Source organism: Mesoplodon densirostris, chromosome 11 (genome assembly GCF_025265405.1).
Source record: "Mesoplodon densirostris isolate mMesDen1 chromosome 11, mMesDen1 primary haplotype, whole genome shotgun sequence".
NCBI lineage: Eukaryota > Metazoa > Chordata > Mammalia > Artiodactyla > Ziphiidae > Mesoplodon > Mesoplodon densirostris.
The window spans coordinates 4,514,541-4,532,644 of record NC_082671.1 but is presented as its reverse complement, the minus strand read 5'-3'; the positions used below and the strand labels follow the sequence as shown (position 1 = coordinate 4,532,644).

The window sequence follows — 18,104 nt, the reverse complement described above, 5'->3', positions numbered from 1 at the left end:
GGCTCTAGGTGTGTGGGCTTCAGTAGTTGTGGCTCGTGGGCTCTAGAGTGCAGGCTCAATAGTTGTGGCGCACAGGCTTAGTTGCTCTATGGCATGTGGGAATCTTCCCGGACTAGGGCTTGAGAACCCGTGTCCCCTGCATTGGCAGATGGATTCTTTTTTTTTTTTTTTCTTTTTGCGGTATGTGGGCCTCTCACTGTTGTGGCCTCTCCCGTTGCGGAGCACAGGCTCTGGACGCGCAGGCCCAGCGGCCATGGCTCACGGGCCCAGCCGCTCCGCGGCATATGGGATCCTCCCAGACCGGGGCACGAACCCGTATCCCCTGCATCGGCAGGCGGACTCTTAACCACTGCGCCACCAGGGAGGCCCGGCAGATGGATTCTTAACCACTGCACCACCAGGGAAGCCCTGTTTTCCATTTTTTAATAATAAGCCATCCTTATGGATGTCAAGTAGTATCTCATTGTTATTTTGATTTGCATTGCCCTAATGATTACTGACGATGAGCATTTTTTCCATTGCTTATTGGTCATTTGTATATTTTCTTTAGAGAAATGTCTATTTCAGTCCTTTGCCCATTTTTGAATTGAGTTTTTTTTGCTGTTATTTAGTTTTAGGAGTTCTTTATATATTCTGGATATTAATCGCTTATCAGATAAGTGATTTGCAAGTGTTCTCTCCCATTCTGAGAGTTGCCATTTTACGCTTTTGATAGTGTTCTTTGATGCACTAAAGTTTTTTTTTTTTTTTTTGTCTGTTTGTTTTTGCGTTACGCGGGCCTCTCACTGCTGCGGCCTCTCCTGCTGCAGAGCACAGGCCCCGGACGCACAGGCTCAGCGGCCATGGTTCACGGGCCCAGCCGCTCTGTGACACGTGGGATCCTCCCGGACTGGGGCACGAACCTGCGTCCCCTGCATCGGCAGGCGGACTCCCAACCACTGCGCCACCAGGGAAGCCCTGCACTAAAGTTTTTAATTTTCATAAGGTCCAATTTGTAGATTTTTCCTTTTATTGCTTCTGCTTTTGGTGTCAAATCCAAAAAATCACTGCCAAATCCAATATCACTATGTTTTTTTCTAAGAGTTTTCTTTTTTTTAAATTTATTTAGTTTATTTACTTATTTATTTTTGGCTGTGTTGGGTCTTCATTGCTGCACACGGGCTTTCTCAAGTTGAGGCGAGTGGGGCTACTCTTCATTGTGGCACGCGGGCTTCTCACTGTGGTGGCTTCTCTTGTTGCGGAGCACAGGCTCTAGGCGCATAGGCTTCAGTAGTTGTGGCGCATAGGCTTCAGTAGTTTTGGCACACAGGCTCAGTAGTTGTGGCTCACTGGCTCTAGAGTGCAGGCTCAGTAGTTGTGGCACATGGGCTTAGCTGCTCCGCGGTGTGTGGGATCTTCCCGGACCAGGACTCGAACCCGTGTCCCCTGCAATGGCAGGAGGATTCTTAACCACTGCGCCACCAGGGAAGCCCAGAGTTTTATAGTTTTTGATGTTACATTTAGATTTTTGATCCATTTTGAGTTAATTTTTGTATATGTATTAGGTAAGGGTCCAACTTCATTCTTTTGCACGTGGATACCTAGTTTTCCCAGGACCGTTTGTTGAAAAGACTTTTTCCTCATTGAAAGTTGAAAATCATTTGACCGTCTATGCAGGACTTATTTCTGGGCTCTCTGTTGTATTTTGTTGGTCTGTTTGTCCGTCATTATGCCAGTACTGCACTGTTTTGTTTGTGTATATGTGTGTGTGTTGTTTTGTTTTGGCCATGTTGCATGGCATGCACGACCTTAGTTCCCTGACCAGGGATTGAACCCGTGCCCCCTGCAGTGCAAGTGCAGAGTAGTAACCACTGGATTGCCAGGGAATTCCCTTTGTTGTTGTTTGGAGTAGCACACTGTTTTGATTACTGTAGTTTTGTACTAAAGTTTTGAAATCAAGCAGTGTGAGCCCTCCAACTTTGTTCTTTTTCAAGATTATTTTGACTATTTGGAGTCCCCTGAAGTTCCATGTGAATTTTAGGGTAGATTTTTCTATTTCTGTAAAAAATGCTGGGATTTTTATAGGAATTGCACTGAATCTATAGATTGCTCTGAGTAATATTGACATCTTAATGTTACATCTTCTAGTCCATGGACACAGAATGTCTTCCCATTTGTTTATTCTTTCATTTCTTTCAGCAGTGTTTTCAGTGTGTAAGTCTTTCGCTTCCTTGGTTAATTCCTGCATGTTTTATTCTTTTAGATGCTATTGTATATCAAATTCTTAATTTCCTTTTCGGATTGTTGACAGTGTATAGAAATGCATGTTGAATTTGTGTTATGCTCCTTTGCTGAATTCACTTACTAGTTCCAAGAGTTTTTTGCTTGTTTGTTTTTTGTGGAACCCTTAGGGTTTTCTATGTATAAAATTGTGTCATCTGTGAACAAAGGTAATTTTATTTCTTGCTTTCCAATTTGGGTGTCTTTTCCTTCTTTTTCTTCTCTACTTGCTCTGGCTAGGACTTCCAATACTTTGTTAAATAGAAGTTGTAAAATGGTCATCCTTGTCTTGTTCTTGGTCTTAGAAGAGAATTTTCAGTCTTTCACCATTGAGTATGATGTTAGCTGTGGGTTTTTCATATGTGGCTTTTATTGTGCAGAGGTTGTTTCCTTCCATCCCTAACTTGTTGAATGTTTTTGTCACAGAAGGGTGTTGAATGTTGTCAGATGCTTTTTCTGTATCAGATGATGATCGTATGTTTTCTTCCTTCATTCTGTTAATGTGCTGTATTACTTTGATTTTCATATGTTGAACCATGCTTGCTTGCATTCCGGGAATGAATTCCACTTACTCATGGTGTATAATCCTTTTAATATGCTGCTGAATACCAGTTTGCTAATATTTTGTTGAGGATTTTTATATCAATGTTCATAAGGGATATTGGTCTGTAGTAGTTCTGTAATGTTTGTCTGGCTTTGGCATCAGGGCACTGCTGGCTTCATAGGAAGTGCTAGGAAGTGTCGCCTTTTCTTCAGTTTCTGGAAAAGTCTGAAAATGATTGGAGTTAGTCCTTCTTTAAATGTTTAGTTGAATTCACCACTGAAGCCATCAGGTCGAGGGTTTTTCTTTGTTGGGAGGTTTTTGATTACTGATTTAATCTCCTTAATAGTTTCAGCCTTGACCTAATGCAGAACTTCCCTGGGCCATACTGAAACCTCACCTTCCACGTCACCTGGTTTATGGGTCAGAGTAATGTTCCAAAGTATGGAAAAGTTGTCTTCAGAAACTGAGGAGTTCTTCCTGCATTACGCTTCCTTCTTGGTGGTGGTAGGTGTGAGATGCAGGAATTTGTCCTTGCCAGTATCCTGGCAAGCCTAGATCAGACTCCTAAAACTTCACGGATATGCTTTGTAGGGTTTACCTCTGACCCTTTAGAGCTCATGTGAGGTTCTAACACACTCGCCACTTCTTGTCTATCCAGTCTGATTTAATATGATATCTCAGCAGTGAACTGATATGATGTGTGGAATGGCCAGATCCGGGTCCTTTTGGACAAGTTTGGTAGAGAGCAGAAGAGTGAACAAGGTCCTGGGAAAGCCTGTAAAAGTGTACTGTTGTTCACCTCACGTGAATGAGAACTGCTCTGGTCCTGTTACGAGTGGGAAGGAATACGTTTGCTTAATCAGTAGCCACATGCTGTGTACCTAAAACCAAGTTAATTTACTCTAGCAAAAATTCTGCTACATCTGGCACAGTCACCGGAATTGGACCTACTTGGTAGTAGTCCACTGTTACTGTGTGGTTTTGCATGAGTCATACTTGTGAATTGATGGGGATTTGATGGGGACCTCCACCTCTGCATCCTTGAGGTCTTTATTTGCCATCGTGGCTGGGGTTGGGGGTGCAGTTTCAGAGGCTGCCACTTGCTTTAGCACAGAAACAAAGAAAGCAATTTGGAGGCTTTGCCAACTACCAATTATGTCCATTCCAATTACACATTTGGAGATGGGGGAAATGACCACTGACTGGGTCTGGATCCAGTGGACCCACTTTGAGCTTGAGCTGGACCTGGACCAAAATTCCATTTATTGCATGGGTCCCAAATGCCCTAGATAATGCTCACATCACCAGGTGTCAGAGTCAGCTCAGACTCTGTATCCAGCAATCCTTGAAATGTCTGGGTATTTCCTTTCCCACAGTGTACAATTACTTGAATAAATGGCATAAGCCCTTGGAGGTAATGAGGGAATCATTACAATGTACACTTGCTGTGGTATCACCAGGTCTTACTTCCTGGGAGATACAGCTTCTCCTTTAGGTAACAGTCTCTGGGTCTTAAAACTAGCAGAAGTGTGGAAAATGGGTCAGAGATTGTGAGTTTGTATAGAATATACAGCCCCCAGCTCCCCCCCATTTTTTTTTTCTTTTTTGGCTGTGCCGCGCGGCATGTGGGATCTTAGTTCCCCAACCAGGGATGGAACCCATGCCCCCTGCAGTGGAAGTGCGGAGTCCTAACCACTGGACGGCCAGGGAAGTACCCCCTGCATCTTTAATTGTATTTAATTGTTTAAGCTATACCCTGTTGACCACTCATCTGTCTTGCTCCTAAGAACACTGTGTTCTGTAACACATCATATCACAGGCTCTGAAATGTCATTTTAAAATTTGCTTCCTTGGTCCATTTCTGGTATCAACTGTCTTTGGTTGGGTTCCCTGGAAAACAAACTCTGCGGTGGAGATTTGCTTGCAGGAGGTGCGTTGGGGAGTGCTCTCAGGAATAAACCACCTGTGAGGGAGTAAGGGACGTCTGAGTGGGCAGAAGTTGAACTGCGACTCAGTTACAGCAGGCCTCAGTCACTGCCATGGGATTGACATATATACACTAATATGTATGAAATAGATAACTAATAAGAACCTGCTGTATAAAAAAATAAAATTCAAAAAGATTTAGAGGTAAGGTCTAGATAAATCCTATGTAATTTAATTTAGTTAATTAATTTTTGGAGCCTGTTGCAGATGCTGACTCCTCTCTGTTGACCTTTTCTTTTTTTAACTTATTTTTGGCTGCATTGGGTCTTCGTTGCTGCGTGTGGGCTTTTCTCTAGTTGCGGCGAGCAGGGGCTACTCTTTGTTGTGGTGTACGGGCTTCTCATTGCGGTGGCTTCTCTTGTTGCAGAGAACAGGCTCTAGGCTCGCGAGCTCAGTAGTTGTGACTTGCAAGCTCTAGAGCGCAGGCTCAGTAGTTGTGGCACAAGGGCTTAGTTGCTCCGCAGCATGTGGGATCTTCCTGGACCAGGGCTTGAACCTGTGTCCCCTGCATTGGCAGGTGATTCTTAACCACTGCGCCACCAGGGAAGCCCTGACTTTTTTTTTTAATTGATGTATAGTTCATTGATAGTGTTTCAGGTGCACAGAAAAGTAGTTCAGTTATACATATGTATATCTATATGTATGTATGTGTGTATACATATACATCTATTTTTCAGATTCTCATATGTTATTACAGAATACTGAGTAGAGTTCCCTGTGCTATACAGTAGGTCCTTGTTGGTTATCTATTTTATATATAGTGATGTATGTCTGTTAATCCCAAACTCCTAATTTATCCCTCCACTGCTTTCCCTTTGGTAACTGTAAGTCTGTTTTCTATGTCTGTGAGTCTATTTCTGTTTTATAAACCGTAAGTTTGTTTTCTATGTCTATGAGTCTATTTCTGTTTTGTAAATAAGTTCATTTGTATAATTTTTTTAGATTCCACATATAAGTGATATCGTATGTTTGTCTTTCTCTGTCTGACTCACTTCACTTAGTATGATGATCTCTGGGTCCATCCATGTTGCTGCAAATGGCATTATTTCATTCTTTTTTATGGCTGAGTAACATTCCATTATGTGTGTGTGTGTGTGTGTGTATGTATATGTACCACATCTTCTTTATCCATTCCTCTGTTGATGGACACTTAGGTTGCTTCCACGTCTTGGCTATTATATTCAATAAATAGTGCTGCTGTGAACACTGGGGGTGCATGTATCTTTTCAAATTAGATAGTTTTCATCTTTTCCAGATATATGCCCAGGAGTTGGATTGCTGGATCATATGGTAATTCTATTTTTAGCTTTTTAAGGAACCTCCATACTGATCTCCATAGTGGGTGTACCAATTTACATTCCCACCAACAGTGTAGGAGGGTTAATCCTATTTAATTTTAACTTGAGGTTATCATTGCTTTAAAAATAAATGAGGGACTTCCCTGGCAGTCCAGTGGTTAAGACTCCGTGCTTCCATTGAAGGGAGCATGGGTTCGATCTCTGGTTGGAGAACTAAAGATCCTGCGTGCCAAGTGGCACCACCAAAAAAAAAAAAAAAAAAAAAGTCAGAAGGAAGAGCCTTTAAACAAAAATTTACGTACTCTGGACACTGTTTGCTTATTCTCTATGAGAATTGCAGGGAGCTAGAAGACAAGAAAAAGATTCAGAATCTCTTGGCTCTTGTGGGAACAGACACTGGAGAAGTGACCTATTTTTATAAGGAGCCTCCCAACAAAGTAAGTAATCCTTTGTATAGCAGGGTGGGCATGGCTTTTACAAAATACAAGCTGGGGTCCATAATCAGAATAATTTTGGTTCTTGTTAAAGAAGCTAGAAGGAGAAATAGCTATGGTAGTCTCACATTTACCTAAGTTTTCAAAGCATTTTCTCTAATTACAAAGAGCTTTGTGGTTTTTTTCTTTTTTTTCAAAAACCTTGGAAGTAACATTGTTTACCCCGTTTCACCATTTGGAAACCTAAAGCTCAGAGGAGAAGATGTTTTGGATGAGATTAGAGAGGATAGCAGGAGCAGACTTAGTGTGGGAACAAGTTTCGGTACTAGTTTCTTTTTAAATCTTTGTTTATACTGATGACAAAATTCATGCATGGTCTTTGTTAAAACAACACACATATTTCAGGAATCTAATATAAAAGTGGCAGTCTCCCATAAGAAAGATAAAGCTCTTTCTCCATTCATATAGAAATATTTGTGTATTTGAGATTTCCATTTTTTCACTTCTGTAAGCAGTTCTTCAATGAGCAATTTTTATACATATCTTTATATGCATACTTCTGTGTTTCTGTTACTTTCCTAAAGGACCTTGTCAAAGGCTGCTTTTTTTTTTTTTGGCCGATATTGCCAAATAACCCTGAGGTTTTATTTTTTCATTTATATCACCAACACTGGTTTTATCCAATTTATATTCAAAACACTGGGTTTTATCCAATTTGTTACTTTGTCCACTTTGGTCTCTCATATGCATGACATCCTCATATGATTGTATCAATTTTGACCAATTTAATTTACGAATAATGTTTAATCTTCAGAACTAAAGCTAAAAAGTGAAATATTGCATTTATAAGAAGGCTATTTCTGTACCTTTTTTTCTCTTTTTTTTGATTCTTCAGGTCAGCATTCTCCAAAAGACTATCCAAGCTGTAGAAGTAAGTGAACAGAATGAATCTTCAGCTTTCAGAGCAGGTACCAACCACATTATTAGAAATTCTTATTGATGCAGAGTTAAAAAGCACAGTACAAATAATTAGAAACTTTTTCATACCATACAGTGATAATGAATGTTCGTACTGATGCCTCTGGTGGTCTAAGGTCTTACTGAGCTGCCTTGTTTTTTAAACCTTTCCATGTTGTTTTAATGAAGTAGAATAAAAAATATATAATTAACATGCTTATGGTGATAAGTCATACAACAGATTTGGACAACTTCTGGAATCACAGACTATTAATTAGCCTCTCTAAGCCTCAGTCTCCTTGTCCTTCTCTCTCTTTTTTTAATGGAAATCCCAATTTTCTTTCTTTTTCTTTTTTTTTAGTTGAGATATAATTGACATACAACATTAGTTTCAAGTGTACAACATAGTAATTTGATATTTGTATATATTACAAAATGTTCACCACAGTAAGTCTAGCTAACATGCATCACTACGCATGTGGTTACAAGTTTGTTTTTTTGTGTGTGATGGGAGGTTTTAAGATCTACTCTCTTACAAAGAAAATGAAAACTTTAATTTGAAAATATATGTGCATCCCAATGTTCACAGCAGTATTATTTATAATGGCCAAGATATGGAAGCAACCCAAGTGTTCATCAATAGATGAATAGATAAAGAAGATGTGGTGTATATATATACACAGTGGAATACTACTCAGCCATAGCAAGGAATGAAGTCTTGCCATTTTCAGCAACATGGATGGATTTAGAGGGCATTATGCTAAGTGAAATAAGTCAGACAGAGAAAGACAAATATCATATGTTATCACTTATATGTGGAAGCTAAAAAATAAAGCAAACTAGTGAGAATAACAAAACAGAAACTGACTCACAGATACAGAGAACAAACTAGTGGTTACCAGTCGGGAGAGGGAAGGGAGGAGAGGTGAAATAGGGGTAGGGGATTAACAGGTACCAACCACTATGTATAAAATAAATAAGCTACAAGGTTATATTGTACAGCACAGGGAATATAGCCAATACTTCATAATAACTATAAATGGAGTATAATCTATAAAAATTTTGAATCACTGTGTTGTACACCTGAAACTAATGTTGTAAATTAACTATACCTCAATTTAAAAAAAGAAAAAAATAAGCTTCTTCTTTTTTTTTTTTAATGTTTATTTATTTATTTTGGCTGTGCCGGATCTTAGTTGTGGCACGCAGGATCTTCGCTGTGGCATGTTTAGTTGCGGTATGCAGGATCTTTAGTTGTGGCATGCAGGCTTCTTAGTTGTGGTATGCACTTGTGATCTAGTTCCCTGACCAGGGATTGAACCCTGTCCCCCCGCATTGGGAGCATGGAGTCTTACCCACTGGACCACCAGGAAAGTCCCTAAATAAGCTTCTTGAATTATCTAAAGAATTAAATTATGTTTAGTGCAATTTTAATGTTGCTTATTTTTAAAATCATCTTATCCATTGAAAATTGGGTTATACATTATAACTAAAATGTTTGGATTTAGTATTTTTATTCATTACCCTTTCTAATTAAATAAGATTTTACAAAGAAAATAGACAACTCCAAAGGAAAATTGAGTAGTGTATTCTTCAGAAAGATGAATATTACTATCCAGATGACACCCTAGCAGAGTTCCCTTAAGAGGTTCCTCTTTGAACAATTTAGCACTATAGTTATTGTACATTGTCCTTTTTCTTCCTTTCCTTCCCTTACAGATAAAGGAAACCAAACTCCTCTGCAAAGGTAATGTTGATGCTTGAATAGCAGAAAGAAAAGCTAAGTAGAGGTCTTGCCTCACTTTTATGTTCTATTTTAGATTCTAAAGGCAGCAGGAGAAAACCAGCAGTGAGACAGAAGGAGGAGAGTGCCCAGCTGCACCAGAGGGACGTGCAGACCCTCATCCTGCAGGTACAGACCACAACCATCTCTGTCCACCAGCCTGGCTCAGGCGCCACATATGCCGAGTGCCTCCTTGCCCACATGGTCCATCCAGACGCCATGTGATTGGAAGGCTGAGGTTCCTAATTTCACAGGGTTCTGTGTTACAAGCGTTACCTTGTTTCCCACCATTCTAGCAGTGCTTTTCTGAACCTGCAGTTCGTTCAGCTTGTAGGCCGAGTCCTCCCAATAGGGCCATCACGGTCAGAACTCCCTCTGCAGCTGGCGCCGGGACACACAGAGCTGCAGTTGTCTGTCCCAATACACTGACCTTTGGGGATGAGTCCATTTGTCTGGTGCATGTGTTCTAAAGTCTAGGGAAGTAGCAAGTCATCCTCTAACCACCTGGTCTCTGTATGTCACTTGCACCATGATTTTTCATCTTGCACTCAAGTTCCTGTCCTTATCAGGGGGCGTATTGATTTAAATGACTGTTTCTACCTTTGGCCAGTAGCTCCATTTGGGGTTGTGACAGCCAGACTCAGAGAAGGAAATTACATTATACACATTCTGCTCTACTTTTTAAATTTAACAGTGAAGAAACGAGTCATTCTCTGTCTGTGCAACTAGGAAGTCTTAAAAGGGAGACGGTCCTAAAAGTCCAGAAAGGGAGATGGTGAGAAGGTGAGAGTCCCAGGTAGGGGAGACTGGCTTTTCCAGCTTTCCTGGTGTGATGTAGGTGTTTTGCTTGGTGTGGACGGAGTCTGTTCTTGTGTAGCCCACTTGCAAGACAGTGAAGAGGAGTCCAGCTGAGGTTTTTCTCCTGTTTGTTGTGCTGCTGTGCTTTTGTTGGTGGGGTTTTTGTTTTTAAATTTTTCTGGAGAAAGGCTCACCTAGAGGTGAGAAGTGAGTGGGGCAGGGCGGGAGTGGACACCTCGCCCCTTTGGCCCGTCCAGGTGGAAGCGCTGCAGGCCCAGCTGGAGGAGCGGAGCAGGCTCTCGCAGGAGCAGGTGGCAGGGCTCGTGGAGGAGCGGCGGATCCACATGGAGGAAGTGCAGGCTCACCAGCAGAGGGATCGGGAGAGAGTCGCAGAGCTCACCAGAAAGTGAGTGTTGAAGAAGGCCACACCCAGTGGGTTTAAGGTGTTTGCCGGCTGGTTTAGAAGGAGGCAGTCCTGTCCGCTCGCAGCACAGGGTCCTGGCGCTGAGGACGTGTCTTGTCAGACGCCCGCCTCTCTCCAGGCTCCTGGGTGCTCTGATGCTGATGCTTCTCCTGAAGGGCTAAGGGGATTCCACACACTGCCTTCAACCCATTTGCGGGTTTTAGCTTGATCTTATTGTCAGGAAATGTCCTTTTCTCCACTGATGTGTTACCTGACTCAGTATAACATACCTGCACAAGAAAATGGAAACTATCTGAACCTGCTGTTTGGCCCCAGACCTGCCTGCCTGTCCCCCCGCTTTCTGCAGTCTGCTTTCGTCCCCCCATTTTACTAAGTGTGCCCTCTCTGACGTCATCACTGATTTCTTAATTTCTGTGACCAGTTACCTCTGCACAGTCCCAGCTGTAATGAGTGTCTTTCTATGTGTCTGGCCCCTCTCATCACCCCCTCTTTGAAATTAGTCTCCCTTGGTTCCTTCAGCACCTGTCTTTCCCTCCTGTCTAACCCTCCTCAGCCTTCTGTCTGCTTCCAGTGGCCAGAGCTGGGCTGTAAAGACATCTTCAGGCAAATATGTTTGAACACCTCAAATTTACTGATTGAAACTCAACTTTCTCTTTCCCAACGAGCGCCCCTCCCCCACCTCAAACCTGCTACTTCATTCTTTTCCCGTTTCTTTTGTGTGTGTGTAATTTATTTTATTTTATTTATTTTATTTTTGGCTGCGTTGGGTCTTCATTGCTGCACGTGGTCTTTCTCTAGTTGTGGCGAGTGGGGCTTCTCATTGCAGTGGCTTCTCTCGTTGCAGAGCATGGGCTCTAGGCGCACGGGCTTCAGTAGTTGTGGCACATGAGCTCAGTAGTTGTGGCTCACGGGCTCTAGAGCGCAGGCTCAGTAGTTGTGGCGCACGGGCTTAGTTGCTCTGCGGCATGTGGGATCTTCCCGGGCCAGGGATGGAACCCGTGTCCCTTGCATTGGCGGGCGGATTCTTAACCACTGCGCCACCAGGGAAGCCCCCCATTTAGTTTAATGCTGTCACATCCACCTAGTTTACCAAGCTTGGAACCTCAGGATGATCTTCGACTCCCGGCTCTCCTGTTCCCTAATTCCAGACCCTGTCAGGTGTGAGCCTGGGAAACCTGTCCAGTCCATTCTCTGCCCTGTTTTTCTTACCACCTCGGCCCAGGCTGTGTTCTTGTTTAAATTGTTGCCGTAACTAACTGCGCTTCCCGGCACTGGTCCCCTTGTGCTCTGCAGGCTTCCTCACTGCGTGCATCTTCTGATGGATTCCTGCTGCGTCAGCCCTCAGGAGCCTCATCCCTCAGTCTCTGCTCCTCTGGGGCTGTAGTTCACCTGGTTCTTCAGTCAGACTAGTAACACCGTTGTTCACAGAGCACTTGCGGTGTAGCAGGCCCCTCGCTATGCAGTGTCACCCCTTCTCTGACACCTTTCCCAAGCAGAGGTACACGTCTCCTCCCCCATTTCCCGTGGTGACCAGCATGACTGCGTGGTGGGCCTTTTCACCTTCTGTTGTAACTGTGTCTTTGTTCCCAGGGTCTTGCTGTAGCCTCTGCCCTGCCCCGTGTGCATTACAAATAATTCTTGAACACCTGCTGATCTTTAGCTTACCTTCTCTTTCCTGCATTAAACTTCCAACATTTTAAAATATTTTTTCACGTTGCATTCTTCGTCCTGTTGTGTTTTTTATTTGTCTTCTCAGACTTCTTTTAGTGTCTCTTCCTCCATTTTAAAGTGTGGCCACTAAAATTGGAGGTGATACTCAAGTTGAGCTCTCTGATCAGAGCAGGTAGAAGATGCCTCGCAGCCCTCGGCAGGCTCTGCTTCTTTTAACATAGTGTCATGTTTGCATTTGGCTGGTACTTCTCCGTTTTTATTTTTGGTATTTTGTGCTTAAGCATAGCAGCTCCACTCTTTGTTGGGTTTTAATTGTTTTTAAGGGAACAGTATTTTTAAATTGTCGTAGTAAATTGTAATTTGATATCTGTCTTCCAGATTATTAATAACCATCCTAGTTTAGCGTCACCTGCGTATCCGAGCACACAGTCAGCTCCTTCCATTACATCATCATCCTGAGAGTATTGAATGGCGTGAAATCCAAGGCTATTAATGGCTGCCCTTTAGGTGTCACTTTCAAACCATTTGTACGCTAACAAGATCATGCTTTCCCAGTTTGTAACGGAGACCATAACATAAGATAGAGTAAAATAACTTGTTGAAAGCAAGAGCAGTCCTTGTGGTAACTGAATCAATTTCTCCCTTTTTATACACGTGTGCACGTACCTAAATAAGGATATATATGTGTATTCTCTGTATATAATATATATATTCCTCTGGTGACAGTTAGCTTTCTGGCATTATGTTATCATTTTCCCCTTATCTCTGTACTGTGTTACTCGTGAAAAGAACTACGTGCATCTGACAACATTTGTTCAGTGGAAAACTGCAGCGGTTGCCTCACGGTATTTAATACCCTTTGCAAGCAGTTTGATCATTTGATACAGTATTTTTCTAGCTGTTGATATTAAACTAATGAGTTCTAACTCTTAGGGATATTCTTTTTTGAAGATGGAAACATCATTTGCCTTTTCCTAAATCTCAGTCAGCAGGAATCTATTTAGTACCTGAGTGTATCCAGTAGTTGGTACTGTCCTTGATGATCTAGTGGTATCAGGGCAAAAATAAATGATAAGTAAGGTTAAGCAAGTGTCAAATTATAGCACAGAGACGTAGATTTAAAGCGATGGGGAATTTCAGAGAATGGAGAGACCGCGTGGGCTGAAGTTGTTGAGGCGCCTCCATAGAGGAAGTTGATCTCGAAAAAAGGCCAGGATTTGATGCTGGGCAGCTTACATGTGGAGCACAGCACAGAAAAAAGCAAAGCTGTTTTGACATTTTAGAACTCGTGTTAACCTTCACTCAGAACACCATGGTTTAGTTCTTTATTGTAAAGTCTGGTGCCTGGGAAAAGTCCATACTTAGGCTGTATGTAAATATTTCTATAGTCCTTCTAATTATATAACCTGAAATCAGCGCTCGGGATAATATCTGTAATGACCAGTCTGTGAACCAGTGTAGATGCATTATACTTTGTCCGATAAAATATGTAAGATTGCCAGTGAACAGATGAAACGTGTTTTTAAAACTGCTAATAATATTTTATAGAATTTACATATTGTGCCATCTTTAAAGGACCTGTGTCTTTGCTTTGTTTGGAATAACTGTGTCACATGTGCTGTAGAAGCATCTTCTTGTCCACATTTGTACATTCTTTCCTAGTCTCCATCACACCAAGGAACTGCTCTATGAGAGCACCAAAGACTTTTTGCAACTCAAATTTGAAAACCAAAATAAGGAGAAGTCCTGGATGCTTGAAAAGGATCATTTGATGTCAAAGATTAAGCAATACAGGGTGCAGTGTAAGAAGAAAGAAGATAAAGTTGGAAAAGTTTGGCCAGTTCATGAGAGTCATTACAACCAAAATGAATACATTAAGGTAGTTTCCTCTATCTTTTACAGAATTTTTTTTCCTGGAATTGTTGAAAGAACTCAGAGAATTTCAAAGAACCTAATAATTGTCAAATAAGATCCATTCAGTCCGGGAAGCTGTTGTAGCAACACCCTCAAGAAGTATGTTTCAAAGAGTAGCTCATCATTATAGTGTTTGCAGATTCAGAAAATTAAAGTATGGCTTGATCGATAAATTCATTCAACAATTACTTGTCGCAGTCCTACTTTGAGCTAGGCCCTGGGGCAGTAAACAAGCTATTACATTCTAATGGGTGAGAAAGAACAGCAACATTAACAAATAACCAAGAAAATGATGGGTTATAAAAAAGTGGTACTGGAAGTTCCCTGGTGGCCAGTGGTTAGGATTCTGGGCTCTCACTGCTGTGGCCCCGGTTCAGTCCCTGGTTGGGGAACTGAGATCACGCAAGCCACGTAGCGTGGCCAAAAAAAAACAAAAAAAAATTTTAATTAAAAAAAAATTAAGTGGTACTAAGGAATAAAAGGGTTGTATGAAGATTATATATTGTTGTTGGAGGTGTACTTTTGTAGAGAAGCACAGGCATACCGTCTTAAGTCTGGTGTTTTTGCTGAGACCTGAAAAATGGGACTGAACTTGCCAAACAGACCTCAGGGAAGAGCATCAGGCAGACGGGGAAGAGCCGGTGTGAGGGAGGAGGTCGTGGTGGGCGTGGAGGAGTGAGCACGGAGGTGGGCGGTGGGCGGCCCTCGCGTGGGGCCTTCCCGGTCCTGCTGAGAAGACACAGCTCTCAGCTTTTCTATGTCTTTGAAGGATTGTGTGTAAGGAGGTGACTTCTGATTTGGGTTTTTTTCAAGATCATTCTGGCTGCTCAATGGAACATGTGTATTTTAAGTGTTGTTGATGTTTCTTCCTTTCTAAAGGAGGACTTCAGAAATGTGTCCCAAAACGTATGTTGTAATGTCTTACTTGGTACAGTTCTGAACTCCATTATCTGATTCTTCCCAGAGCCAAAAATATTTGTTTTATTTTAAAGAATTTCTACTGTGTACACTTCAGGAAAAAAGCTAAGAGAATCCTCTAGAAATAGGTTTTCAAACATTCTCCAGAGTTCCTTGCTGGAGTCTTATTGCTTAACTCATTTTGTACTTCTAGAAGTCCTTTCTCTCCTTTCTTTACCTAAGTGCTATATGAGTTGTCTGAATTCCAGAACAGAGTATTAATTTCTTTTTCCTTTTGACCTACAGTCCCTGAAGGAAAAGATAGTACAAGAGAAAAAGCTGTCCAGCATGTACCAAGAGCAGTGCATTTCCCTAGAAGAACAACTTGCCCAAATTCGTGAGGAGGAGGGAGTGAGGAGAGAGATCTTTAAGGTGTGAAGTTCTCTGCACTCGCGACGGGGTGGGCAGTGCAGCTGGCGCGGGGCTGCTCCCTCAGCTCCACCAATGCCCTCCCGTGTCCCTGTGTTTAGGATCGCACCAACAAGATGGGGAGGCGTCTACAGGTCATGACGAAACGCTACGAGGCCTTGGAGAACCGACGTGTCTTGGAAGTAGAAGGCTTTAAGACGGATATTAAGGCTCTCAAGCAAAAACTGAAGGACTTGGAGCAGATGCTCTATAAGGTAATTGATCCTGAATTACCAAGAGGGAGAAAAGGGGTGCGGGTGAGCAGACGGGCACGAGGGCCCCTCAGAGGAAAGCTGGGCCGCACCCCCACCCTTTCACTCCCACAAAAATCAGTTTGAACAGTGCGTGCCGGGGGGAGGACAGCATAGACTGAGGTAATTGAATGACGGCATCATCTACCCCCACCTCAGCTAAACTCAGCAGAAATGTTCGTCCTGCCCAACTCAAGGAGTAGATTAAAAGAACTGTGTCTGTGGGGAACTCCCTGGCGGTCCAGTGATGTGTACTCGGCGCTTTCACTGCCAGGGCCGGGGTTCAGTACCCGGTCGGGGAACTAAGGTCCACAAGCTGCACGACGCGGCCGAAAGGAAACAAAGAACTGTGTCTGTTTTACAAATGGGGAAAGTGAGTAGCTGAGTTAAAAAGCAATTTTTCCTGTCAGACCTGGCTTTGTGTAGAATCCGAGTTGCCCTCCTTAGAGAGGTTGAACCGGTCATCCACACACCCTGAATGATCACTGTGTGACAAGCAGGTTAATGACGGAAAAGAAGAGATGCTTTCTTTCATTGTTCGGCAAATTTACTAATAATGTTTATATTGGTCTCTTCTTTTTACTCACTGTTAGTTGCTGATTGACCTCGATCTCAAGGCTCCTTTACTATCGTGTGGGAAAGCAAAGCGTCTCATGCCTTTTGTGCCTTAATTCTACTCCATATTTCCCTTCTTTTAGCTAGTCACTAAACTAAGGATCGAAGCTATCCTATGTACTAAAAGACTCATAAAAAGGAGCCAACAGGGCTTCCCTGGTGGCGCAGTGGTTGAGAGTCCGCCTGCTGATGCAGGGGACACGGGTTCGTGCCCCGGTCTGGGAAGATCCCACATGCCGCGGAGCGGCTGGGCCCGTGAGCCATGGCCGCTGAGCCTGCGCGTCTGGCCGCAGCAGTGAGAGGCCCACGTACTGCAAAAAAAAAAAAAAAAGGAGCCAACAGAGCCTGGTCTTTATGACTGGTTTCTCTCCTCTGGCATCTGCCGTAATCATTTCTTCTTCTTTTCAAATCTCTAGGCAACACTTAACACCCGGGCAAACCAGGACCTTGCCATCTTGTATGAGGTTCGTGACAGCAACAGACGAGCACATAAGATACAAGGAGAACTGAGGAACCTCAAGTCCAAAGTATTCAGCCTGGAGAACGAACTTAGACTCTGCTGATGTTTACTTTTTAGGACTGGCACATATCTGGAGTAGGTCTTCTTCCTGAAATGTGAGGAGAAGGTCACCCTCTCCCAGAAACTGTAGGCACAGAGTTGTCTAGAGTAGTGGTATCCATTGTTACAAAGGTAAGGTGAAGATCAGCTTTTTTTGCATCCTAAGCTTTATGATTTTTGCTGTCCTGTTAACCTTTTCTGTGTGTGTGGTTTGTTTTTTGCGGGGGTGGGGCTGGGGGTGTGATTTGATCTGGATTATACTCTGAATTACTTACAGACTTTCCCACATTATTTCTCCCATTTATAATGACAGGGTTTTGGGGTTTTTGTTTTTGTTTTTTTTTAAGAAGGCAATGACAAAAAAGAGCATTTTTGCCGTGAGCTTGGCTGAGTGTTCGTGGGAGGAACGCCTACCCCAGGAGATAAAGGCGCCGGTCTCAGTTTGACTTTCTCCCGGGCAGAGGGCAAAGGCTGCAGATCACAGCCTGTCACAGGCCGCAGTTCTGTCGTCCCTGAGCTGTAGAGCCCGAGTTCCTTTCTGGACACCCAATCTCAGGAAGTTCCACCAGAGGGCACCAGAGGCCCTACTCTTAAGCAAAATGTTTGTCTAGGAAAGGAAAGGTGCCACTTCGGTAAGCATGAGCGAAACTTCAATGAGCCTTGTATGAAATTTTCAGTATTTTACCAGTACTGTGGTTTTTTAAAAATAATGTATATATTTTAATTTAACCATTTTTCAATAAAATATATAACTGAACATATTCTATTTGAGTTTTCTATAATTTCTTGTTAAAACCACGTTTATACTTTATTGATGACTCAGTTTACTTACCTAGTCCATGGTTTTTACAGTGCTGTACAAGTATTAAAGTTCTCCTAAATGCATCCCTTGAAATCGTCTCGTTTTGGAGGTAGCGAAGATAGTGTAAGACGATGACACTAAAATTGTGTCCATTTTTTCCATCTCTGTCCTTTTTCTCGGCAAATAGCTGTGCACTTGGGGCAAAGTCATTGTGAATGTACCTGGACAGCCTCTGGGAATTCAGTTGGTCTTGGCTTAGCATAGCATCATTCTCTTACCCACGACAAAGGGAAGAACTCAGGGTTTCATATTTGTGTTAAGGAAAAGTGGTGATTTAACTGCCAGTAGGAGATACTGCTTTTTTTTTTTTCCCCAAAGCCTATGATAGCAGATCAAGTGCCTTTCGCTAATAAACTGAGACAGATTCCCAGAGGGACCAGTCCT

General features: G+C 42.6%; 1 protein-coding gene across 1 annotated transcript in view; it reads left to right on the top strand.

Annotated features, from left to right (window-relative positions):
• The window catches only part of CCDC77 (coiled-coil domain containing 77), a 29,132-nt gene extending 11,517 nt beyond the window's left edge, over positions 1–17,615 (top strand). Inside the window, exons 5-12 of the mRNA XM_060112419.1 lie at positions 6,428–6,524; positions 7,417–7,489; positions 9,299–9,390; positions 10,317–10,465; positions 13,817–14,033; positions 15,272–15,397; positions 15,496–15,648; positions 16,716–17,615. Of these exons, the coding sequence (XP_059968402.1) occupies positions 6,428–6,524; positions 7,417–7,489; positions 9,299–9,390; positions 10,317–10,465; positions 13,817–14,033; positions 15,272–15,397; positions 15,496–15,648; positions 16,716–16,862 (1,054 nt within the window). The 3' untranslated portion in view covers positions 16,863–17,615. The remainder of the gene's footprint in view (positions 1–6,427; positions 6,525–7,416; positions 7,490–9,298; positions 9,391–10,316; positions 10,466–13,816; positions 14,034–15,271; positions 15,398–15,495; positions 15,649–16,715) is intronic.
• The last annotated feature ends 489 nt before the right edge of the window (positions 17,616–18,104 follow it).